A 25949-nucleotide genomic window follows, 5' to 3' on the forward strand; every position below is an offset into this window, starting at 1 on the left:
CCCCCTCTGCCAAGTACGAAATCCACCCAGGGCTTGATCCTACGACCCTGGGATCATGACCTGAGCAGAAGGCGGAGGCTGAACCAAATGTGCCACCCAGCCACTTAACAGTTTTTATTTAAAGTTGTATATAAGATTACTTTATTCTCGTATCTTCTCAATTGTTTCTTCCCTATATTTGCCCTTTTCCTTTCCTGCTTGGTGAGATTTGGCTTGATCTTTTTGCAGTCTTTGTCCAGTTTTAGTCTAGTGATAACCATCTTGCTAGGCTGAGTGCCCACATGGACAGTTGTGCCTTTTGCCTTCTTGTATATTCGTTCAGTTTAGATGACGTATTTCTTCCTGTAAACCTGGACTGCTTTGCCCATTTGCTCACCTTTGTAGTATCCTCGCACAGCCTGTATTTCATCCTTTTGGATGGGCATGGATCGAACATTGTACTTCTGTCTCAGCTTTTTAGAAAGAGGGGAAGATATAATCTTCCTGCAAATGTGGGGAGATGCATTGAAGTGCTCTTTACAGTTCTTGCTCTCATCAGAAGTCACAAAGGGGTTAAACTTCATTGTGGCTGCTGGCACTTCAACAATGGCCACAAAAAGGAAAAGCTAATATTATTTTTTTAAAGCTTGTTTATTTGTTTGTTTAAGTAATCTTTATACCCAGCGTGGGGCTTGAACTCAAAATCTTAAATCAAGAGTTGCATGCCCCTCTGACTGAGCCGGCCAAGTGCCTCTCCATTTTAATATTATTTTGAATAAGCATTCTCTTTTGTTATTTTCATAACTATAAAAATATGATTTAAAAATGTGTCAAATTTAAAAGCACAATAATGACTATAAGCCAAATACATAATGCATGTAATATATAAAACACAATACATATAGACAGAATATATAATACCAAGAGAATTCTTAACCTATATGAAGGTCTCCTCAATCATATTGTGTGCAATTAGAATCTTAAGAACATTTCTTGGGGCACCTGGGTGGCTCAATTGCTTAAGCGTCTGCCTTCAGTTCGGGTTATGATCCTAGGATCCTGGGATCAAGTCCTGCATGGGGCTCCCTGCTCAGCAGGGAGTCTGCTTCTCCCTCTCCTTTTGCTGTCCTCCACCCTGCTTACACACACTCTCTCTCAAGTGGATTAAAAAAAAAACTCTTAGGGGCTTTGATTTAATGTAAAATACTCTTATAATAAATATATTCTATACAGTGAAGCTATAATAATTTATTCTGTTTCTCTGACAAATTGTATTTTATTTCTGTAAGTTTTTATTTAAATTCCGGTTAATGTACAGTGTATTATTCATTTCAGGTGTGCATTTCAGTGATTCAGGTGAGCAGTTTCAGTGCTCATCACAACAAATGATCTTTTATTATTTTATTTTAAAAAATATTTTTAAGTCGGGGCGCCTGGGTGGCTCAGTGGGTTAAAGCCTCTGCCTTCAGCTCAGGTCATGGTCCCAGGGTCCTGGGATCGAGCCCCGCATCGGACTCTCTGCTCCACGGGGAGCCTGCTTCTCTCTCTCTGCCTGTCTCTCTGCCTACTTGTGATCTCTGTCTGTCAAATAAATAAATAAATAATCTTAAAAAAAAATTTTTTTTTTTAAAGTCCTCTCCCCACCTGACATGGGGCTCAGACTCATAACCCCAAGATCAACAGTCACATGCTTTACTAACCGAGCCACCAGGCACCCCAGTAAATTATTTTTTAGGATAAGTTTTCTCTGCCTTAAGTTTGTATGGGAGACATTCAATTATGGTTCAAGTGTAAAACTAATGGACAGTTTTAGATTCCTATCAAAATTAAGCAGAAAATGCAAGAGTTCCTATATATTCCCTGTCCCTACACTGATAGAACCTCCCCATCATTATACTGCATACAAAAGTAGTGCATTTGTAACAATCTATGAACTTAAACTGATAAATAGTTACCACTTAAAGTCCATACTTTACATGAGGATTCACTCTTGGTGTTGTACATTCTATGGGTTTTGAAAGTAAATGTAATTTTTGGGCAAGTTTTTCATAAAGTTTGTGTTCTGCCATGAAGCATTTGTTGGTTTTCATTTTTATCTTCAATTTCTGTCATGTTTTCTTTTGTAATCTGAAGCTCTTAATTAATTATTCCAAATAACTTTTCTATTTGGAGTGGTAAGAATATTTTCATAAAGTAATTAATTTGTTATCTTAAACTATGGATTAGAATAGTACCCTTGCCAAAAGATAGAGGAGCTAGGGTTCAACCCTTATTTTCAAAAATGCATGACAGAAAAGTCTATATAAATTCTTATCTTTGGGCTATGAATCCTGGGAATCAGGTTTATTTTTTAAATCTATTTTATTATTATTAGTTTTTAACTTATTTGTCAGAGAAAGCAAACAAATAGGGAAGCAGCAGGGAGAGGGAGAAGCAGGCTCCTTGCTGGGCAAGGATCCTTATATGGGACTCGATCCCAACAGCCTGGGATCATAGCCTGGGCCAAAGGCAGACACTTAATGGACTGAACCACCCAGGCATCCCTCACCCAACCCCCACCCCACCCTTTTTTTTTTAAAGATTTTATTTATTTATTCAAGAGAGAGAGCACAAGCAGGGCAGAGGGAGAGGGACAAGCCGGCTCCATGATGATCAGGGAGCCTGATGTGTGGCTCGACCTTAAGATCCTGGGGTTACTACCGGAGTTGAAGGCAGATGCATAACAAACTGAGCCACCCAGGTGCCCCTAGGAATCAGGTTTTTATAAACTATTTATCTTAATAAATATTTCAAGGCCTATATATTTGGTATACTTACTTGAAAGGTAGAGCAGCCATATTTTTGATACTTTTTGATAATATATTTAAATTGAGTTTAGGTGTTTAATTAGCTAACAGTGACTACTGTTTAACAAATAAAGATTGCATATAATAAATTTGAGTACTCTGGTTTATTACATAGATTTAGATCTAGCACAGTTCAAGTGAGTTATCTAATACTTCTGCTTACATATAGAAGCTTCATGTAACAGTTTTTACATGGTGTTAGTAGTATCATTACTGTTTCCTTTCATTTGCTAGCCCACTCCTATTTCAGCCCTTAATAAAATGTTAAGTAGCAGAGGAGATTATCTTATCACTGGATATGTAATAATAAAAACAAGTGTTTATGGGATAGATAGGGAAGTTAAATATTTTTCTTTGATAAGAGTTGATATGAGGTTCTTTCATGTAATTAGATGTTGTATAAAGGAATTTGGTATGACAGGAGCCAAAGAATTTATTAAAGTGGTCTGTGAAAACTTGATTGCCTTTGTTCTTTGACTAACAATGTTTGTCTCATTCACAGTAACTGTAGTACTGAATGGAAGTGGCTTGTGGACAGAGCGAGAGTTGGCAGCCGATGGACATGGCTTCAAGCCCAGATTTCAGAACTAGAGTACAAAATCCAGCAACTAACAGATGTTCACAGGCAGATTCGTGCATCCAAGGTATTGTTTGTATTCTTGTATTTTTTTAAAAAATTACTGTTTTAGTTTCTCATCTCTGCACACAGTGTAATTGTTACAAGTCTTTATAAAAGTATAGCTGATATTACCATTTTTAATATATCAATTGCTTTAAGTTGAAGCTTTCATTGTAATATCTTTGTATTTTTTATGATCATTTTATCATACTTGAGCAGTTCAGAGCTTCTTCATTGGATTCCAATTAAAAGAAATTAGGTACACTTTTATAAACTTCTACTTTGGTGGCATTTATTTTAACATATGTGAGAAGTCTGAGTGTATTTTATCGAATCAGAGTTTTTGTTTTGCTTTAAAAAAATTATAAACACATAAAAAGCTCTAGAAAGCAATATAATGAAAACCTTTGTATTCACCTCCAAATTTATCAAGTGTTAAATTTTTACTGTTTGGGTTTAGTTTTTAGAGTAATAAAGCATTACCTGTACAGTTGAGGTACTCGTATACTCCTTCCTGATCCCATTCTCTTTCCTCATGCCACTGTAGCCACTCTCTTGATTCCAGCATGTTTTGGTATTTATGTTTTTAAACTACTGGCACATAGATGTCTCTAACTAGTATTTATTTTTCCATTATTTCACAGTCTGTATTAATGACCTATATATTACAAACTCTTTTGTGACTTGCTTGCTTTTGTTCAGCATAAATTTATAGGTCCTGTATGTTACTTAACTGTATGAATGGGATGGAATTTTATGAATACAATGGAATGTTTATCTCTTCTCCTATTTTCTATTGAAAGACATATACATTGTTTAGTTTTATGCTAGTAAAAACAATACTGTAATGACTATCTTTTTTGTGTTTCTTTGTCAACCATGGAGAGTTCTTGGTATATGCCTAAGAGTGATGGCTCTTAGGCCTGGCTGTCTTCATCTTCCCTATACTTACTGATGTGATTGGATAGTTAATATTCCTATTGGCAGTGCATGAGAATTCTTTTTTTTTTTTTTAACACATCCTTGCCAACATCTAGTAATTTTTACCTTTTAATTTTTCCAGTGTAATGAGTAAGAAATATTATTTTTATTATTGTTTTAATTTAATCATTCCTTAGTACTGAGAATTGGGTCTTGATATAATTGACCACCAAATGTTTTTTGCTTAAGAATTAACTACCTTTTGTATTCACTCTTTTTGGTGGGACAGGGAGAGGGCTGTGGTTGGTGGAAATGTGTGTCTGTGAATTCTTTTTAAATTTTGGAGACTATTCTTGGTCAGTTATAAATATCTCTCTCATTTGTAGCTTGTCTTTTCATTATTTTAGTATATGTAACAGAAAAGAATGCATGTTCTGTATGTGTTCAGTATAGAATTCTTTGTTAAATTTGTTGACTTTATTGGATATATCTGCTGTATATTTATACCTCTAGATCTTTCCTTTTGTGATACACATTTGTTAAAATTTTCCCCCATCATTGTGAATTTTTCATTTTTTTCTGGTAATTTGGTTAGTTTTTGCTTCTTGCTTTTTGTTAAATAAAATTTTTTATTATTCTAGGTATTATTTTTATAAACTATGAATAGTTAGTTTCAAAAAATCAACTCTGATTAGTTTTGATTTTTTATTTGTCCTTATTCTCCTCTTTTTTATTTATGTCTTGTTATTTTACTTCTCTTTTTTCAATTGGTAGAATTTGCTTCATTCTTTTACCTCTGCTGATTTAGAAACTGTTCATTATAGCTTTATTCTTTGTCATTACTCCTAATTTTTAATATACTTCTTAATTAAAATTAATCCTAACAATGATTAAAAAGTATTCAGTATTTTTATATTATTTATTACTTAAAACATGGGGATTCTAACTCTTTCTTTCTTTTTTCTTTCCGCACCAACGGTTAGAATTTATTTAGGCTTATTGTCTAGTTGGGTAAATGGTGATTTTTAAAGAACAAATTGAAAAAAATGGAATTACATACACACGATAGAAAATTTAAAAAGTACTAAAAAATATACTGTGAAACAAGTCTCCCTTCTACCTCTAGTCCTCCACTTCTCTTCCTGAAAGCATTAATAATAGCAGTTTATTATTATCCAGAGATACTCTAAATATATTTGCAGAAAATATAATTATATATCATAAATGGTAGAAAATTAAATAAAATTATTGAATAGTTCTTAACTTTTCCCAATCTGTGATTTTTTTTTTTTTTTTTTTTTTTTTTTTTTTTTTTTTTAGTGCTTCTTTTTATTTCTGGACTATCACTTACAGAGCTAGCTCCAAAAAAATAATTCTAAAAAAATATTTACCTCACATTTATATTTCTCTTTGGATTTGAAAAACCCACTAAAATGTCAGGTATATGGTAGACTTCAGGATGCAAAGATGAAGAGGGCGTTCCTTCAGAGGGAATTCAGTCTAGTTACAGACAGTCTTATTTTCAAATAGAGTTAACAGGATTCTAATACTTTCTGACTTTTCATTGCATAGATCTACTACAATCTAGTTCCTTCTTTTTTATAGTCAGTAATTATATTCTAACTATTATATTATTATATTTCTAACTAATTTTATTTAAAAAATATGCTTCCTGGGGTACCTGGGTGGCTCAGTTGCTTATACATCTTCCTTTGGCTCAGGTCATGATCCTGGGGTCCTGGAATCCGACCCTGCATCTGGGTTCCCTGCTCAGTGGGGAGTCTGCTTCTCAATCTCTCTCTCTCTCTCTCTTTCTCTCTTTCTCTCCCACTCTTTCCCTCCCCAGTGCTTGTTCTCTCTCTCTCTCAAATAAATAATTAAAATCTTTAAAAAAATATCTACTTACTATTCTTGTGTTTTACCTAGAGGACCTTTGTTGTCCTCTAGAATAATGTTGACTGCACTGTTAAACAGGGTTGTAGTTATTCCCTCATTCTGGCCCTTGGGAAGTGAGAAAAGTGAAAAATAGTTTGTTTTTAGGTGGGAGGTGATTTGGAAATTGTAGTACTTTGTGTCACAGTCACTGGCCCAAGTTTAGGCACATATTTCAGGAGGGAGAGGTAAATAACACAGCCTTATAATGAGAAGTTGTATGCATAGCTAGAATTCCAGTAGGAGTAGGGTTTTGTTGTAAAAAAGAAGAGGAAAGTGGATATTGGGAAGTTTGCAGTCTCTTCTACACTGCCTTTTCTCTCTTGGTTTATCTTTTACCGAAATACATTCTTAATCATACAGTTATCCATGTGGTTAGTGGAATAGTACCTAGGGTCTGCACATAAATAAAGTTTTTAGGCGCAATCATGAGTTTTTATTCTGGTAGGGGAGAGAGACCATGTAAATAATTAATTGTAATATAATGAAATTGGTATAATGATACATGTTTTTTAATAAGATATACAAGTAGCATAGAGACAATACATAAGTCTTATTTTAGGGATTAGCAGTTCTGAGAAAACAGAAAAAGAGGTGATACCTCGGTATAATTTTGGAAGATAAATAATGGTTTGCTTGATGAACCAGTGGAGCTGGAAAAGGGCATTCCTTGAAGGTTTGAAGACATGAAACAACATAATATGTTGTGGGAGTGACAAAGTAGAATGGTATTCAAAGGAGTGGAAAGTATGAGTTGTGTAAGGATGGAAGAGGAAACTGGGAAGGAATGAACTGTAGAATTTGGTGGTGATGTGTGTAGATAGAAGGATAGACATAAAACTTTAGGCTTAACCTGTTTTGTCTGTTGGATTTGGGGGAACTCTGCTCAAGAATAATTTTCTGATAGAAGTAGTTACTGTTTCTCTTTTTTTTTTTCCCACTGAGCCACCCAGACACCCCCTGTTTCCCATTTTTAACTATCTTCATTGAAGGCTTCAGTTATAGTGATTTCCCAGTTCTTTCAGGATCACCAGATAATTTCTCCTCTCTGATCATTTACTTTAGAGGATATAATATCATGAGCATTTTTATAGTAAATAGAGTTCTCAAAAAAAGTCAAATTTAAAACAGTTTGGAAATTTCCAAGAAAGATTCCTAGTTAAATTGATGACTAAGTTTTATACTTGAATCTACACAGTCTGGTTCATATTTTATGACTCGTGTGTTCTAAACAGTGCTATGTACTTTTAAAAACATTTTTAAAAGTTCATATGTTTATATAATATCTAGGGGAATTATTTTTAGGAAAGAAATCTAAACTTCTCAGTAATAATTTATATGGCCTTACATTTTTCTTGGTTCAGGCTAGATGTGTATCTGGCCCTCTGTTTTCTTAAGAATCACATTATGTTTACTTTATGAAAAATGTCTTTACAGTATTTATTTTAGTAGCTTCTCCTTACATTTCTTGGGAATTAATCAAGATGTTTAATTGCTTATTTATGTGCAGTTTAGTTGAACTATAATACTGAATAGAGAAAATAGCATTTTCATTGCTCTTCTGGCTTCTTGAGTTATTGTAATTAAAAAGTTGAGAAGTGTAGTTAACATTCTCTTGTATGACCTATTTAACTTCTCTTGAAAATTTAAAAAAAAAATCCTTTCTTCTCAGTTAAATTTGAAATACAGAGAAAGGAAAGAGGTTGAGAGACATTCTTTTGTAAATATCCTGTTTAAATAAGTGCTCGTTGGTAACCCTGGTCAGGAAACACTGAGTCAATCTATGATTAGATCTATACATTTTGGGTTTTTAAGCTGTCATTTACCCTTTTTTTTTGACATATTGGGATGGTCTAACTTTTGCTAAAAGTTTTAGAGAAAAGAAAGTCCATATTAGCAACATTCCTTCCTTGTTCTTCCAGCATTTTGGCAACACATTAAAACTTCAATGTTTCTTCTTTTCTTTGTTTCAACTTTCACTAAGACAATAGCCTCTTGTCACTTTCAGAAAATATTAAAATAGGTGGGTTTTTTTGGTTGAGAAGCTGGCTGTCCTTCTCAATATCCTATATTAAGTGGTTTCTCTTAGATTTCTTTTGTTATCTTGTGATAGGGTCTTCTACATTTTAAATTGTAATTTTGTGCATTTGAAATTTTTCATTTAATTTTTTTTTAAAGTTTAATACTTTAGTTATTTATCAGAGAGAGAGAGCATGAGCACAAGCACGGGGTTGGGGGCATCGGGGGAGGGAGCAGCAGGCAGAAGGAGAAGCAGGCTCCCCGCTGAACAAGCAGCCCAAGGTAGTACTTGATCCCAGGACCCTGGGATCATGACCTGAGCCAAAGGCAGACTCTTAAGTGACTGAGCCACCCATGGGTGTCTCATTTAAATTTTTTTTAAAAATTAGGTTTGGTGACTGAAGGTTTATAAATACTGAAGGTTTGCTGAGGTCATTATTTTTTAATTACCATGTCTTCTCTATGAAGACCTGGGAGTGGGATAAGGGTCTCTTTAGTGTTACAGTCAGGAACAATTTTCTTCTCAGGAGCAGTTGACTTGCTTTCATCTTACGCTAGAGCTTTCATTTGTCTCAGTTACTGCAATTCATCTTACTAAAAAATTTTCATGTCTTTGTTATTATTTACCTTGTTTATCTATGATTAGACTATTCTTTTTCTGAGCATTTTTTAAAATTCAGCTTTATTCAGGTATGACTGACAAAATTGTAAGATGTTTAAGTGTACATCATGATGACCCAACACACATGTATTCTTTTTTTGGTTTTTAAGAACTGAAACTTCTCTCTGTAGTGTCTTTAAAGGATTTAATCTATTCCCCTTTTCAGTCTGTTCTTGACCATTTGTGAGAGTTTTATCAAGGGTAACAATTTAAGGAGAAAAAAATAAATTATGAACTCGATTATGAATGTCTTCCTAATTCAGTTTTTTCAAATATTACTTTGCATTGAACTAACTGTAGCAGACCCCTCCTTCTAAAAAATACAGTATTCTAAAGGTTTGAAAATTGACCTTTTGAAATTCAGAATCAGTTTTTTTGGTATGTACAAGATTATTAGTAAGGGTTGTAAAACCAAGCTAATTCATAGCAGCCTGTCCCATAAAATAAACTGTAATCAAACCAATGGGAATCACAGCTAAATTGATATGATGAAAACTTGTATTTATTTTGCAAGCAGATACTATTTAAAAATCTAGTGAGACACTTGTACATGTTTTGAATGGACATTTCAGATACTTTCAAAAGCTTTTGAGATTGATGATACTATATCTAACAAGTCCAACTTTTAAAAAAATATTTATTTATTTGAGAGAGAGAGCACGAGTAGGAGAGGCCATGGGAGAGGGAGAAAGAGTCTTAAGCAAAGCCAGACATGGAACTTGATCTCATGATCCTTAGATCACAACCTAAGCCAAAACCAAGAGTGAGACGCTTATGCCACTCAGGTGCCCCAAGTCTACTTTAACTTTTAAAATATCAAATAAAACAAAAATTAAAAAATACATTTCTTCAGATTTCTTGGCAGCCCTTTTTACGCATTCTAGGAGATAGTTATTGAGATGGGATCAACAGTTGGATCTCCTTTCTGTAAAAGTTACTAGCACTGTTATAAATGTAGGTGAAAATAATAATAACAATAATAATACTTTATTCATTACTTTTACTATATTACTTTTGTAGTAATATATTACTACAAAATAATGTTTGACACCATATCTGAATATGTTCATGTTAAAGTGATATATTCTCCAAATTATAGTGTAAATTAAAACTGCTCATTTATAACATAATTTATAGGCAGTTCCAGTCCTTTAAACAGCACTTATATATGATATAAGCTGGCCGATACCAGTTTTTAAATTTGACTCGTCTTAAAATACTGTACACTTAAATTAATGTTTTAGTCACATTTTTATTACAGGAATATAATATTTTAGCCACATTTCCAACTAGCCTATTAGGAGTTTATTGGCATTTTGCTAAATAACTGTGTGTGTGTGTGTGTGTGTGTGTGTGTGTGTGTGTGTATACACAAGTGGTATAAAGGATAGAGAGGGAAAAAAGTTTCACTGTAAGAACTGATAATGAAACTGTTAAGATCATATCTGTGCATACTTTTTCTTCCTTTCTATTCTGTCTTCATTGCCATTGAGAGACGTAAGGGTAAGAAAGGACAGCTGGAGTGAAGAATCTGGGGATTATGGGAGAGTATTTAGCAAGCCAGTGGTGTGTGTGTGTGAATGGTAGGCAGGGAGGGCAGAGACAGCTAGATCCCAACTCTTTCCTCTAGTTACTTACATTTAAGAAAATACCCCATCACAGTTGAAAACTTGTGTCTTTTGTTATTAACTCATCTACCTTATAAGCAACAATTTAACTGGACTAGAGAATACTTTTTCTCAATAGTGCAGTCCTGCCCATGGTTGCTGGCTGGCAGCAACAGAGTTGGACTACTAAGAGTACTCAGAATGTTGTTTGGATGTCTGTAAGTTTGGTATGTTAACTTATGAAACTGGGAGTACTCAAATGGAAATGCTAGTGACCAAAATGTCTGAAGATTATATGAGGAAGTGTTCTAAATTTCAGTGTGAAGTGTTCATATTCTGCATATAAGCCTTGATTTTAAATGTATCATGCTTGCGGTGCCTGGATGGCTCAGTCGTTTGGGTGGCTATCTTTGGCTCGGGTCTTGGTCTCCGGGGTCCTGGGATCGAGCCCCGCATCAGGCTCCTTGCTCAGTGGGGAGCCTGCTTCTCCCTCTCCCTCTGCTTGCTGTTCTGCCTACTTGTGCTCTCTTTATTTCTGTCAAATAAAGAAATAAAATCTTTAAAACAATGTATCATGCTTTTGCTGCTAATAACTAAAGCCAATAAGAAGAAAAATAACTTCATATATACAATGTATGGCAATATTTTACAAGCCTAACCCATCAGACATACATGTTGCTTTAGCTACACATGTTTTAAATCAGCCAATTTCTTACAGTAGACTCTACTTTCAGGTGATAAGAAACATGGTTTCAAGTGCATTGTAACGTTAAAGTTGATTTAGCAGTCAATTTATTTTAATTTCATCTCTTAATTGCTGTTTGCCTAGGGGATAGTGATCCTAGAAGAATGTCAACTTCCAAAAGACATTTTAAAGAAACAAATACAATTTGCTGACCAGGCGGCTTCATTAAATACTACAGGGAATCCCCAGATTCCTCAAGAGAGTCCAGATCCTTTACCAGAACAAGATTTTGAAATGTCACCAAGTAGCCCAACACTTCTTCTTCGCAATATAGAAAAGCAGGTAATATGACGGAAGAGTTAAGATATGAGTAGCATGAAATGAGTTTTATTCAGTTTTATAAATTTATTTATTTTATAAATAAACCTGTGTTTCTGCTTGGGATATTCATTGTTAAGGTTTCCCATTTTACATTAAATGCAATTAAAATTTGTAGTATATGATGAGTCTCTCTTATAACATTGATACAATTACAGTTATTTAAATATATAAAACATTGGTACACAGCCAGAGGATGAGAACTCGTTTGTACTAGGATTAGAATATCTTTTTTCAAGCAAAATTGTTCATCATTGGACTTTCTTTCATGAAGAAAGAACAGTGATACCATTTAATAGATCTGAATCTACTTATAGATTAATAGATGTGATCAATTTATTGATAGAGATTTTTAGTGAAAGAGATCAGAATATGAATTCTTTCGTTAAAAACGTTCATGTAAATAAATGGCGACTAAGCCCCTAACAAATTATTTTGAGTCTAAAGCTTTTCCTAATATTGAAATTCAATTATGGATGACTCAAGAAGTTTAATTACTCTATCTGTCCTTTGAAATCACACCATTTATTTTTATTTAGACTTTGGTGGCTCTTGAACAAAGCTGGCTTTGTAAGAGTTTGTTACCTTACAACCAATCTAAGTCTGCTGAAATATACCTAATTGGGATCACAGCTACATAGTTCCCTTGTTTCAGTGAGTAAGTTGGATTCATGCCTGCTCACATCTAATTTTTCTAGGTTTTTCTGTCATATATTGTGAAATAATTTAGTACCAGGTTACTACTCTTTTATTCCTGGTAAGTCAAAGTATGGTGCAATACCTCTCACCCCATATTTGTTCAATTTACAGTTGTCTAGAGTTTTTTTTCTTAGTTGCGTAATTGCACAAATTCATAATCAACATACTTTTATGAATACTTTATAATCCAGGAAGTTCTTTTTAAATTATCTAGTGTTAAATTCGAATGCACTTTACCATATAAATGGTGTTTTAAATAGTGGTTATGTTCCCACTTCCCTCTCTTTTCACCACCCTTTGAGTTTGGCCCCAACTGTTTCACCCAAGCAAATGTATTTGCTTGGTCAGTCAGATCTTCTGTTTTCTTTACCTGTAGGTCACTGCTTATCCTTTGGAGAGAGATTTTTTATATTCTTTCTTTCTCCTTGGTAGCAACAATTTGTTTTATTAGACCTGAGTTAACATCGGAACTGGCTAATTTCCAGGGTCCAGTGCAAAATGAAATTACATAGCTCTTTGTTAAAAAACAGTTTTGAGGAGATTTAAGTCTGTGACAGCAGGGCATTAACCAATCATGGGATCCTTCTAAGGGCAGCCCTGTGCAACTGCTCAGGTTGCTTCCCCATGAAATTGGCCCTGGGTATTATGTTTATTTTTGGTCCCATGGCTGACAGGAGTGCTCGAGGCTTTGAAAGAGAAGGGAACCAGGACTTGTGAGAACAATGGCAATGGCTTTGGATATAGGAAGTGTAGAGCAAAAGGATAAGAAAGGGACAGCAGTAATCTCTTGTAGAGGTCATTACTAAATTGCCTGTGAACAGATCATTTGCTCTTGTAGCATATGCTAGTAATGTTTTTATAGGCCAATTAAAAACATTGTTTTCAGGATAAAAATATATGTTTATAAAAAATAAAAAATTAATTAAAAAAAAACATTGTTTTCAAATACTTGCTGAAGAGGGTTGAGAATTAAGTGTCAAGGTTAGCAGGCTTGATATTACACATATTTTTCTTAAGATAACCTGTTGGTATGTAACTGTTCACTGATCTTAGTGGACCTTGAGTACAGATCAAATATTGGATGATTTAAGTTAATTTTGTTAGGGGAATATTTTGTTTACCAAACAAAGCTTATTTATATATCTCAAAAGCAATTAAAGAGTTGATAATTAAAATATAAAGGCACTGTTAAGTTATAGAGTGGTAATAGTTTTAAAAAATAACATTGATTTATAGTATTAATATAGACATATTATTAGATAATGTATTTTATTCAGAAATTAAAAGGTGACTTTCTTTTAGAACTTTAGGTAATTTTTAAAAAGTTTCACATGGGTGTGTTTACATTTAAAACCTTATTATCCAGTAGCTAGTAAGTGTTTTAACTTTCAAGTTTGATTAGTTTTTGCTTTCAAAGTTTAAATTACTCCTGTCCTCATTTACTTTTTTCTCATTTTTACTCTGATTTTCTTATGCCAAACATGGAATCAGATATTTGAGGTTTTATTGGGCTGGATTGGTTGGTGGCTAGGCTGTTCTTCTGGACCAATTATTCACACATACCTAACCAGTTACCTCAGGGGGGTTAGAAGATTTTTAATGATACTTTTGGCAGTGGAACAATGAGAAGACTATATCAGTGTTTCAGACTGAAAAATATGAGATACTTTATAAATTTCTTTGTATGACTAAATTAATGAGTGCTTACTAAGTATATTAAGAATCTATTTGTATTGATTTGAAAATGATCTTTAATCTAAAAATGAAAATGAAGTCATTAGGTATGTATTATTTTTCAAGAAAGTAAATGGTGAAAACATTTCAGGGTCTTTTTCAAGACTTTGAGGAATTCAATTATTAGATATACTAATTATTATCTCATTATTTCTAATAGCGAATTATTTTCATATAAATGAAAATTTTAAAAATAATTATTTCATATACCCCTCTATTTTCTAATGGAAAGATATTTCAATTAATAAAAATGGTGAAATAGGACCACGTATTTTAAAAAATAAAATCATACATTATTAAGTGAGAAAACCAGGTCATAGAAAATTTATATGACATGATTTAATTAAAACAGTGTGTGTTTGTGTGTGTGTGCGTGTGCGCTTGTGCTTGTCTTGTGTATGTGTACGTGTGTAGATGCATTTTGTATGCACTTATGCTCACATAGACTCAAAAAAACTTAGTCTAGAGGGATGTTATATACTAAGATATTAGCAATAGTATTTCTCTGTGTAATATGATTACACGTGATTTTCTTTTCCTTTTTTAAGCCTTTTAATTTTGCCCTTTTTTGTAAAATAAACAGACTATGTGTGTAATGAAAATAATTGTCATTCTTTTGTAGAAACATACTGTTTCCAGTGATGAAGCCTATGTTTATTATAATTATTGTAGGTTATTGTTTTGAGAATAATTTTATAAATCTATTATTTATTATGTATTAAACTTAAATATACATAATATAGTTATGTACAAATATATTATGTATATTTAAGTTTGGAGTAAGGATCAATGGAAATTTGAGTACCTAAACAAACCTGATATTTTTGAGTTAGGAAAAATATTGAGAAACAGCGTGACATTGGATTCAAGCCTAAATTTGAATCCTAGCTCCATTTCTTACCAACTTTATAATCCTATTCAAGCTACTTAATCTTTTTAGCCTTCAATTTCCTCTGCTGTAATTGATTTTAATAATAGTAATACCAGTAGTTCTAATATTAACTACTTTGCAGGTTGGTTATAAAGATTAGAAATTATCTATGTTTAGTGCTTTGCATAGTGCCTGGCATATAGTAGTCACTTAGTAAATTATAGCTATGATTTTATTGTTATTAACTTAGCTGCCTTAAAGAAAATATTATGTAGATGCTGTTAGCTAAATTCAAATTTTTTAAGACGATAGGATGAGTAGATAAAGGAACTGTAATAAAAACGGATACAGAAAAGGAAGAGTACTTTAAAATGTAGATTTATTTATAATAAGTGGAAAAATCAGTAGTGGTATAAATCATCTTCGTAGATTAAAATATTTACTAAGAAATAAACCTTTGCTAACGGTGTGGGAACTAACTCAAATTTCTTGCTTAGCAGTAGTAATAAGTTGGTGTTTCTCTTGCAGAGTGCACAGTTGACTGAGATCATCAACAGTTTGATTGCCCCTCTCAACTTGTCCCCAACTTCATCACCCCTATCCTCCAAATCCTGTAGCCATAATTGTCTGGCTAATGGCATTTCCAGGAGGTAGGTATCAGTGGGATATTTTGGCTTCTAAATTTGGCTTTGTTTTGTTTTATTTGTTTATTTATTTATTTGATCTTTTAAGTAGTTGCTTTTTTCTTCTTCCTTAAGCACTGTTAGAGTACAATCAGTAGGTCGTGAACATATATAATTAATGTAACTATAAACTTGAGAATGGGAAAGAGTGTTTTCCAGGATATAAAATGTTTCTGAAAAAAGAAAAATAGTGATACCATTTGCTACAGAAGTATTGATTTTTTTACCTTCCATTTTGTACGTTTCATGTTCTTTAGCTCCGTATTGCTCTTTTAATACATTTTAAGAAAAAAAGACCCTAGATATAGCTTGGGCACAGAAGACTGGTAGATATCATCCATAAAATTCAGCTTTAGTTTCACTTAATCATTTTGTATCTCAGTTTTTATAAGATAAAATTTTTCTCTGAATATAATTAGTAATTACCATAACCTTTAGCAATTTATCATATTAGTGAATACACACACGCGTATACATGGTATCTTAATTCCTGTTTTGTGAACAGCCTTGTGTTCTTTTATTTTGTTTTATTTTTCTATTTTAAAGATTCAGTTAGAATTAAAGATACTAACAGAATATACTTTTTAATTTTTTTCAAATAAAATTGTAATGTGGGCCTCTTTAACTACCATGGAAGACTAGTGTAATTTGGCAATGGGGAATATTTATATTAATAATTATATGATTTATTGTTAAATTTTGTTTAATATAGCATGAAATGAAAATTTATACCATGGCAAAAGTTATGTCAAGTAGCTATCACATTCTTCATGAGATTAGTGGATATAAACTGAGTCCTAAAATAAATATACTGTTGTTTGGGTTTTAGTTCTAATTTGTTATTTTGAAAATCTAATTTTTAAAACTTCCAATGTTTCATTTGTGCTGGGTCATTTATTCACAGTCTGTCACAGAAGAAGTACTGTTGGTTTTGTTTTACTGTTTATTGATTTTATATATTCATTCCTTGTATCACTGATGATTCACTTTGAAAGCAAAGAGCCTCACATATTGTATAGGGCAACTCTGATACCTTTATTTAGGAGAACATATGCTAATTAAGAAAATAATAATTTTTAAAAAGGAATTCATAAATTACAAGTTGAGCCCTTAAACACCATTAAATTGGTGTGGAAACATCGTGATTTGAATCAAGCCAATTTTAGGCAGCGTTTTGTTTACCTAACCAGGCGTTACACTGTTAAATACATATGTATTTGTGTATCTGTGTAGGTATATCATTTTAGTCTACTTGCCTATATTTTTGGTTATTCACACAGTATTTATTGCATAACTATTTTCTGTATGTCATATAGTCAAAACACTAGGTTATAAAGATGAAGACAAGTCTCCACTTTTAACTAGCCTGCAGTCTCATAGGTGAAATATAATTATTTAGAATGTATAATAATAAAGGAATTGTGTACAGTTATTTGAATATCTGATTTTATTAACTTTCATAGTTGAAAAGATCCGTGCTTCCAAATGAAAGAGATGTTAACATTTGCCTTATTTACCTAACATGAACCTTTTTCAATTCTGTTTACTAGTAGTTCACAGGTTCTTCTTGAAATCTGCTAGTAATTGCCATCTTTCCTGATGTCAGGTATTTGTTCCTACAAATTAACTGGAAGGTTTATTTTTGAAAGTTTTAACAGGGGATTAGGAGGGAAATGAGAAAAAAAATGTTTATAGCAGGTTTAAAACCTACTTAAATTCTTTGATAGATGAGATAAAAATTTGTTCTCCAAATTTTTGAAGTATTCTGATACGTGTTTTAATTAATTTTACTAATTTATTTATTTTTGGCAGTAATCAACATGTTCTCAGAATGCTTTTTATATAAATGAGTTCCTTTTGAAAAGCATTTATTTTCAAAAAACATTTTCACATTTGTTTTCAAAATATATTTCTCTTGAAGAAAAGATTTCATTTTCTAGCATTGGCTAGAAAATGTAATATAGCTACCTTTCATCAAAGAGAAGGTGAGCAGGGTGTCCGGGTGGTGTAGTCAGTTCAGCATCTGATTCTTGCTTTCAGCTCCAGTCATGATCCTCAGGGTCTTGAGGTAATGAGCTCAAGCCCTGCCTCAGGCCCATTGCTGGGCATGGAGCATGCTTAAGATTTTCTTTCTCTCCTGTTCAACCCCCCCTCCCCCCCAACCACCACCAAAAAAGGTGAGCATATTTAGAATATTAGGGTTTTTGTTTAAAATATTTGATTTATCTTTAAGTTTAATAATTATTTTTTAAGTGCTTTGTTACCACAAACTGTGGGATACTTCTAGTTTCATTAAAATTTTTGTAAAAATTCTCTTTATGATATATATACTATAATATACAAATCTATTTAACCAGGAACAGAGAAACTAGAATATTTTGAAGATAAGAGAGTAATAACTTTGAAGGAAACGTAGAAAATTTTGAGGATTTGTGGTGGTTGTGTCAGGTGTTAAAGGGAGGTCTGAAAAATGTCTCTTTGTTTTGCCAGTTATAAATTGAGACCGTAGCACAAGCAGTGCAGTGATATGATGGAGAGGGATAGAGTGGGCTGATAAGAGAACTGGAGATGAAGTAGAGAGAAGGAGTCAAGATTACACTTTAAAAGTTGCTGACTGTAAAGACTATAATGAAATGGATGTACAAGATCAAGAAAGAGATTTTTCTTTTTAAAATAGAAGAAATGTAAATATTAAAATGAAGGGAAAGAGCTAGAGATGGTAAATGAAATATATATCATAAAGTTATGGGGGGATTTTATATAAGGTGGAAATACACTTGTTCCTTTAGAGTGGCATGACAGAGGTTAAGATGGGTGTAGATAAAGTTGTTTATAAGTGGTTGTTGGCAAATTAGGAGTGGGAAAGGAAGCTGTAGGAGTTAGATGAAGGTTTGGATGGACACTGACCAGTCAAACATTCCGTCTTCCCTTCGTTTCCCTTCCTTTTCCTCCTCCTTTTTTTGTAACATGAAATAGCCTACCCCTGGAGAATGATGTTTTGTGGTTTCTAAGTTGTTTTCTTTTTTTATTTTTAACCTCTTAACTATATTGCAAAAAGTGCTTAATTGATATTTGTAAAACTAAGAATTTTAAAGTATTCTCTAATTGAACTTTTTATAAAATAAACAAGTACCTAATAGTGAAATTCTGTAAATTTAATAGACTATTTTACAGTACTCACATTTGAGAATATTACCATAGATTTTGAAAATTACATGGAAACACGATTTTATAGTAATAACGAAAAAGTTTTGGTTTAAAAATATCTCTACTGGGGCGCGTGGGTGGCTCAGTGGTTTGGGCTGCTGCCTTCGGCTCGGGTCATGATCTCAGGGTCCTGGGATCAAGCCCCGCATCGGGCTCTCTGCTCCGCAGGAAGCCTGCTTCTCTCTCTCTCTCTCTCTCTCTCTCTCTCTCTCTCTGCCTGCCTCTCTGCCTACTTGTGATCTCTGTTTGTCAAATAAATAAATAAAATCTTTAAAAAAAAAATATCTCTACTGAAGGGAGGTGAAATTTATCTATTTATGAGCCTTTTGCTCCTGGGAGTAAAATGTTAGATAAGGCCTAATTTTATTTCTTATATCTTTGTGTTTTTCCAACATCGTTTTTATTTTTTTCTTCACATGTAATTATATATGAAGAAAACATCTTTAAGAATCAGAGGTTTTCAAGACTAAGGGCTTAGTTAATGTTATTCAAACTTGACCCTTAACCAGAAAACACTTTCTGAAGGTGTCCCATTAAGCACATAAATACTGTTCATTTTATGCATTTAAGTAAAAGTGAAGGTAGGGAAATTAGTCATTTGAATAAGAACTTTTAAAATCCTGATAAAATGTACGTAATACAGAATTTACTGTTTTAACCATAGCATAATCTCATCAAGGTTCATAAAATGTACATAATACAGAATTTACTGTTTTAACCTTAGCATAATCTCATCAAGGTTCATCCATATTATAGCATGTATCAACATTCCCTTCTGAAGATGGAATAATATTCCATTCTATGTATAGACCACATTTTGTTTAGTCATTGATCCCTGGGTGAACATAGGAATAGCTACCTTTTGGCTATTGGGAATAATGCTGCTGTGAACATGAGTATACAAATATCTATTTGAATCCTTTATTTTTCTTTTTGTTTGAGTCCTTGCTTTTAATTTTTTTGACATATGCCCAGAAGTGGAATTGCTGGATTGAATAAGAATATTTTATTGTTTATTTTGAAAATAAGAAATTAGTGAATATTAATGATATTTCTAAGCCTAAAGCTAAGAAAAAGCAAGAAACCAGAAAAGTAAGCAAAATGTAGCATCTGTGTTTGTCTGAGGCCAAATGCTGACAAAATTGAGTAGGGTTTTAATAGCTTTGTGAGAAAAGAAAGAGAAATCAAGCCAAATCAAAAATCAAATGAAGTTTTAATAGGTTGTGAGGTTAGAAGAAGATAAAGCTGAAATAAATCAAAATATTGTCTATGGTAGGGAGATGAAATGAAATCCTCCTTCATGGGTGACAGCCTTAGAATAAATGTAAATCAGAAGGAAAACTGTTTCCCTTCCCCATGTAGGGCACCATGGGGAAAGTTGCCTTGGTGCTGAGCAGAGCAGAAACAAAAGAAAACAAACCCTATCTGTCTTTGAGATAGCCTGACCATGGTGGGGACTTTCACATGGATTTTCAGTTCAAATTTGCATTAATGAGTCCTCCAAGGAATCCCTAGGGTAAAATGGTTTTGGAATAGGTGATACTGTAAGGTAGATGGCAGAGGCAAGTGTAGCTTCTCTCTGGAGGAAGGCATCATCTTTCTTAGCTCTAGGAAATTCTCAGAAATAGTTTCTCAAGGCAGTGATCAGCACACAGTTAAATGTAATCAGATGTATGAGAGAGTGATAAGAGTAAGAATAAAAAGATAATAGCAAAAAGAGATCACAAAGTTTTCAGATATTAGAATTATCAAACACTGATTATATTTTTAAATGGTGCTTAATTTGATTTTAGAAATAAAAGGTAGACTGGAAAATATCTTCAGGGAAGAAACTGTAAAAGTTACATAGCACATTTGAAAAAGGTCCAAATAAAATTTCTGAAAAATACTGACATTTAAAAACTTAAGTGAGTTTGGCAACATTGACACAGTTGAAGAGAGAACATATAACACAGAAGCTAGATTAGAAGAAAAGTTCCAGATTGTAGGTAAAGAAATAAAACTATGGAAAATAAAGAAGAGTCATTTAAAATTTTGAGAACATACTGGGCAGGTCTAATATAAGACTTAACTGGAGATCTGAATGAAGCTAGAGAATGGATCAGAACCAATATTTGAAGAGAAATTGACTGAAAAATTACCCAGTCTGATGAGAGACACCAATTTCAGGAAGCCAGACACAGATTCTTAAGCAAGACAAATAAAAAACTCTCTAGAAACAGGAAATGGTTGGGCGGTGGGGGTGCTGGGCGGGGTGTTGGAACAAAGACAAATGGAACATCTAAAAGCAATAGCAGTGGTGGAGAAGGAGGAAGACATCACCGGCACAGTTTGATTAACAGCTGACTTCTCAAGAGTAGTAATGAGAGCCACAGTACAGTGGAATGGTATCTTCAGTGTGTTGAAAGGAAATAACTGCCTAGAAATTCTATACCCAGAGAAAGCATCTTTAAAGTCTGTCTTTAGACAAATCAAAACTAAGGAGTAGGTCACTGGTAGACTCTAATTATAATGATAACCATAAAGGCTCTGTTTCAAGCAATGGAAAGTGAGGATCCTAGATGAGTCATTTAAGATACAAGAAGGAACTAAGGACAAATGAAATAGTAAATAATTATATGGATATATGTAAACAAATAATAAAACGTGTCTAGTGGGGCTACTAAAAAAAAAATCCCATGGCAACAATAGCACACATGTCAGGAGGAAGGTAAATGGTTTTAAATTGTTCTCAAGTCATTAGTTATTCAGGATACTGGTAAAAGTACTGATTGTGATTTAACTTTTTATCGTTCTATGCTAAATATGAAGAGGAGGTCCACATGGTGGGGAGGAGGCTTCATAGGTGCCAGTAATATTCCATTTCTTGGCCTGAGTGATGATTATGGGACAGTAGAAGAGTAGAAGAAGCATTGCTTCATATTTATAAGTTAAACATCAGATAGACATTTTATGGACTTATTTATAGGTATCTTATATTTTACAATCAAAAAGTTCAGAAAAATAGGGCTCAAATTATGTGCAAAAGAGTGAATAGAAAACACAGTGGCCACTATAGGTTTGGAAAAAAAAAATGGCATTATTATCCTAAACCTCTGAGCAAAATTTGACTAGTTGCACACTGTTTAAATAATAACCATAGGATATCAAAATTTTAAGACAGGAAGAGGAATATATTTAATTTGTTGAAAGGGAAACAATTCTTACTTCAACATGTTACTTTAAAATTTAGTGATAAAGAATGACCTAGTTTTTGATATTAGAACCCTTGCCCTTTTCTTTATCTGTCAAATCTGTCTTAATCCAGGGTGTCTGTTCTTTTTCAATGAAAGTGTTCATACATGTGGGAAGCACATGAAGACTGGCTAAAGACAAGGACATACAGCTGTAGTGTAAAATGTCTCCTCTGATCTGAAAAGTACTCCTACATGTACTTGTGAATTTTGAGTTGCATACTTAGCTGAGATGTGTAAATCAGTACAAATGTCAGAACTAATAATAGCAATATAATAGGAAGTTACAGAATATAGATACAGATAAAAGGTATATTCACCTTTTGAAGTAAAGGTAATGATAGGATAGGAAAGTGATAGGAAATTTGTTAATTTGCTGTGATAAAGGATATAAATTGACCTTATAGTTCTTAAAAGTCATTGTGTTGGTGTTGTCTAAATACTTATATTCTCTTTGCTCCAAGATTTTATCGTTTTTTTTTTTTAAGATTGTATTTGTTTATTTGACAGAGATCACAAACAGGCAGGAGAGTAGGCAGAGAGAGACAGAGGGGGAAGCAGGCTCCTCACTGAGCAGAGAGCCCAATGTGGGGCTTGATCACAGGACCCTGGGATCATGACCTGAGCTGAAGGCAGAGGCTTTAACCCAATGAGCCACCCAGGTGCCCCAAAATTTTACCAAGTATTAACCAACATTTGGCAATTACTCAGTTTCCACTCTTACCCAATTTTTATAATCATACTTTCTTAAAAAGTACATGTTAGTTTGTTAAAATGTAGTATGCCACAACACAGATCATTGAGAGTTAAGTATGTCTTAGAGTAAACATATCAGATATTGAGAGTAGTATATGATTATATGAGAAGTAAATAAGACAGTATATACAGAACTCTTATAACAATGCCTGGCATATAAGAAATAGCCTAATAATGTTAACCACTGATATTTTTATGTAAGGACATACTATGTTAAAACTGTATATTTTAAGTATGTATATTAAAATTGTAGGCATTCTTATTTCTTTCATTTTATGGCATTATACTAGTTACTGATTTAGAACTGTTCTTACTTTAAAAAAAGAAAAAAGTGCTTCCAAATGGCCTGAGTTATGATGAGGATTTTAAGGGATGCCTGGGTGGCTCAGTCAGTTAAGTGTCTACCATTGGCACAGGTCATGATCCTGGGGTCCCAGGACCAAGTCCCACACTGGGCTTTCTTTTTAGTGGGGACCCTGCTTCTCCCTCCACCTGCCGCTCCCCTACTTGTGCTTTCTCTCTCTCTCTCTGGCAAATAAATAAAATCTTTATTAAAAAATGATAAGGATTGTAAGGCCTATGTAGGGCCAGCTATTACTGAACATTCATTACATAGGTTCAGGGAATCAGAGGTACCACCTCTTTCTCCATCATATCTCTTGGGGAGATATAAAGTTGCTGTCCTGACTTTGGTCTGCCTAATTTGGTAAGGGACCCTGTAATTAAACCAATTACTTAAAAATTCAGGGTAAACACAGTATTGGGTTTTATCCTCAAATTACATAAAGTATCTCTTCACAAGACTATCTTGGGACATTTAATTCCCCCCCATTGTAACTTGTATTCATTTTCAATCAATTATAGTGTTTTTTATGATTCAGTGGTTTTGAGATAATTTGTTGTTATGCATATAGCATTTACATTTTATATATTCTTTTTGTTTTAGACATTTTGTGACCTTGGGCAAGTCATTTAATCTCTTCACATCTTATTTCTTTATCTTTAAATTTACTGGGACACAAATATTTATAAAGTAGCTTCTAGTACTAATATTCTTCAATTAATGTTTATTTTTGAGGAATTCCTTTTTTTAAAACAAGTGAACAATAAAAACAGAGATTTCAAAACAGCCTAAAATGTATCTTTTTGTCACATGACTCTTGTGTTTTCCTTTGGATGTAATCATTTTATGTTAGTACAAATCAAGAGATTTAGTGAATAGAGAAAAATTACTTTATTCAACATGCTTTAGTTAACATTATAGCATAATCTAGAGGCTAGTATGAAGGAGGTATTTAAGACAGTATGAGGAATGGGGATTCTACTCAAGTACTAGAAACTTTCATATAAACCAAGAATTGTTTAAGAAAATTTGTTATATACTGCCTTTCTTGGATGATACTGAAGTTAATTAAATTTTTCTTTGATTACTCAGGCTCATGACTGGCCACATCCTCAGGGAGTATGGAGATAATAGCTGTATATCTGTAAAATAATTTACTTGATAGTAAATATCTACTGAGTAGCCTCAGTGTGCTAGATATTGGATTGGGCAGGAAGGATACATGTTGAACAAAAACACATTGGTCTCTGTACTCAAGGTATAAAGTGTGAGTGGGGAAAAAATGACATCAACCAAATAATCATAGAAATAGATGCATAATTTTAAACCCTGATCAAGTGCTATGAAAAAACTCATTGTTAAAAATATTCCTTTGGTGGGTGCCTGGGTGGTACAGTCAGTTAAGTGTCCGACTTTTGGTTTCAGCTCAGGTCATGATCTCAAGTCCTGATCTCAGGGTTGTGGGGTCAAGTCCCACGTTGGGCTCTACAGCTCAGAGAGTTTCAAGCTGAGTTGGCTTGAAACTCTCTCCCTTTCCCTCTGCCCCTGCCCCCCATTTTCTCTCTCAGATAAACCTTAAAAAAAAGGGGGGGTGCCGGGGTGGCTCAGGTCGTTGAACGTCTAACTTTTTGATTTCAGCTTAGGTAATGGCCTTAGTGTCATGGCATCAAGCCTTGTGAGATTCTCTCCCTCTCCTCCCATGCTCATGCATATGCTCACACAATCTCCCTGTCTCTCTCAAATAAAATAAACATTAAAAAAAAATAATAACATCCCTTTGGGCGGCACCTTGGTGGCTCAGTCTGTTAAGCATCCAGCTCTTGATTTTGGCTCAGGTCGTGATTTCAGGGTCATGAGATTGAGCGCCATGTCAGGCTACGCACCGGACATGGGGCCCTTCTTAAAATTCTCTCTTCCTCTTCTCTCCTGCCCATCCCTGTTTGCGAGCACTCTCTCTCTCCAAAAAAAAAAAATAAAAAAAAAAAAAATTACAAAATCAAAAATACCCCTTTGGAATGAGACGAATCTGAGATCAGTCCCAATTCTGAGCTAACTTTAGTTGCATTGCACTCTTGGGCAACTTTCTAAATCCCAGTTCCAACGAAACCAAGCAGTCTGCTTCCTGGATTGTTGTAAGGATCAAATAAAATAACAAGTGTGAGAGTATTTTGTTTTGTTTTGTTTCATTTCATTTTGCTTTAACTTGTTCATTTTCTGTCTTCCTGGATGAAAATCTAAGCTCCATGAGAGCAGAAGCTTTTTTAGTCTGACTTATTAACTGCTCATTTCCTAGCATCTAGATCAGTGAGTGTCAGTCACATTATGGGCATGAGTAGATATTGGTTGAATGAATGAAATGTCTTAAGATTTCTTGCAGGTAATCAGCATTCCATAAAAAAATATTTTGTACTCATTTCTCTTTTCTCCCCATAGTCAGATTGATATTTTCAGCATTGCTCTCATGGCTATCTCCTGCAGTTCTGCTTTGTCTCATCTAATTTATTGATGGACTAGAAAATCAGGTAACAAAAGCGGTAGAAATATTTGTATTATAATAAGAGACATTCTCTAGTAAGAAAGAAGTCCTCTCCTAACAGTAACAGGAGTGAACTTTTGTGTATGAACAGTGAGGTTTTTGGGTTATTTGAAAGGATTTTGTGATTTCATCCATATTCTGTATACTTGGGATTGCCAGATAAGTAATCGCATAGGTGAAGTATTACAGTTCTTCTAACAAAGGGTACTTATTCTAGCTTGATATCATATTATATCATAA

At 33.5% G+C, this 25949-nt stretch overlaps 1 protein-coding gene and 1 pseudogene across 2 annotated transcripts in view; one reads left to right on the plus strand and one right to left on the minus strand.

Annotated features, from left to right (window-relative positions):
* LOC309843498 (large ribosomal subunit protein uL24 pseudogene) lies at positions 1 to 708 on the minus strand (annotated as a pseudogene). Its single transcript has one exon. The product of its transcript is annotated as a large ribosomal subunit protein uL24 pseudogene (transcript).
* A 2509-nt stretch (positions 709 to 3217) lies between these two features.
* KANSL1L (KAT8 regulatory NSL complex subunit 1 like) overlaps positions 3218 to 25949 on the plus strand; it is a gene marked incomplete at its 5' end in the record, with an annotated part of 101903 nt that continues 79171 nt past the window's right edge. Inside the window, 4 exons of the mRNA XM_082690086.1 lie at positions 3218 to 3237; positions 3328 to 3469; positions 11414 to 11611; positions 15480 to 15601. Of these exons, the coding sequence (XP_082546212.1) occupies positions 3218 to 3237; positions 3328 to 3469; positions 11414 to 11611; positions 15480 to 15601 (482 nt within the window). The remainder of the gene's footprint in view (positions 3238 to 3327; positions 3470 to 11413; positions 11612 to 15479; positions 15602 to 25949) is intronic.

This window comes from Mustela nivalis, assembly GCF_964662115.1.
Source record: "Mustela nivalis genome assembly, chromosome: 11".
In the NCBI taxonomy this organism is placed as follows: domain Eukaryota; kingdom Metazoa; phylum Chordata; class Mammalia; order Carnivora; family Mustelidae; genus Mustela; species Mustela nivalis.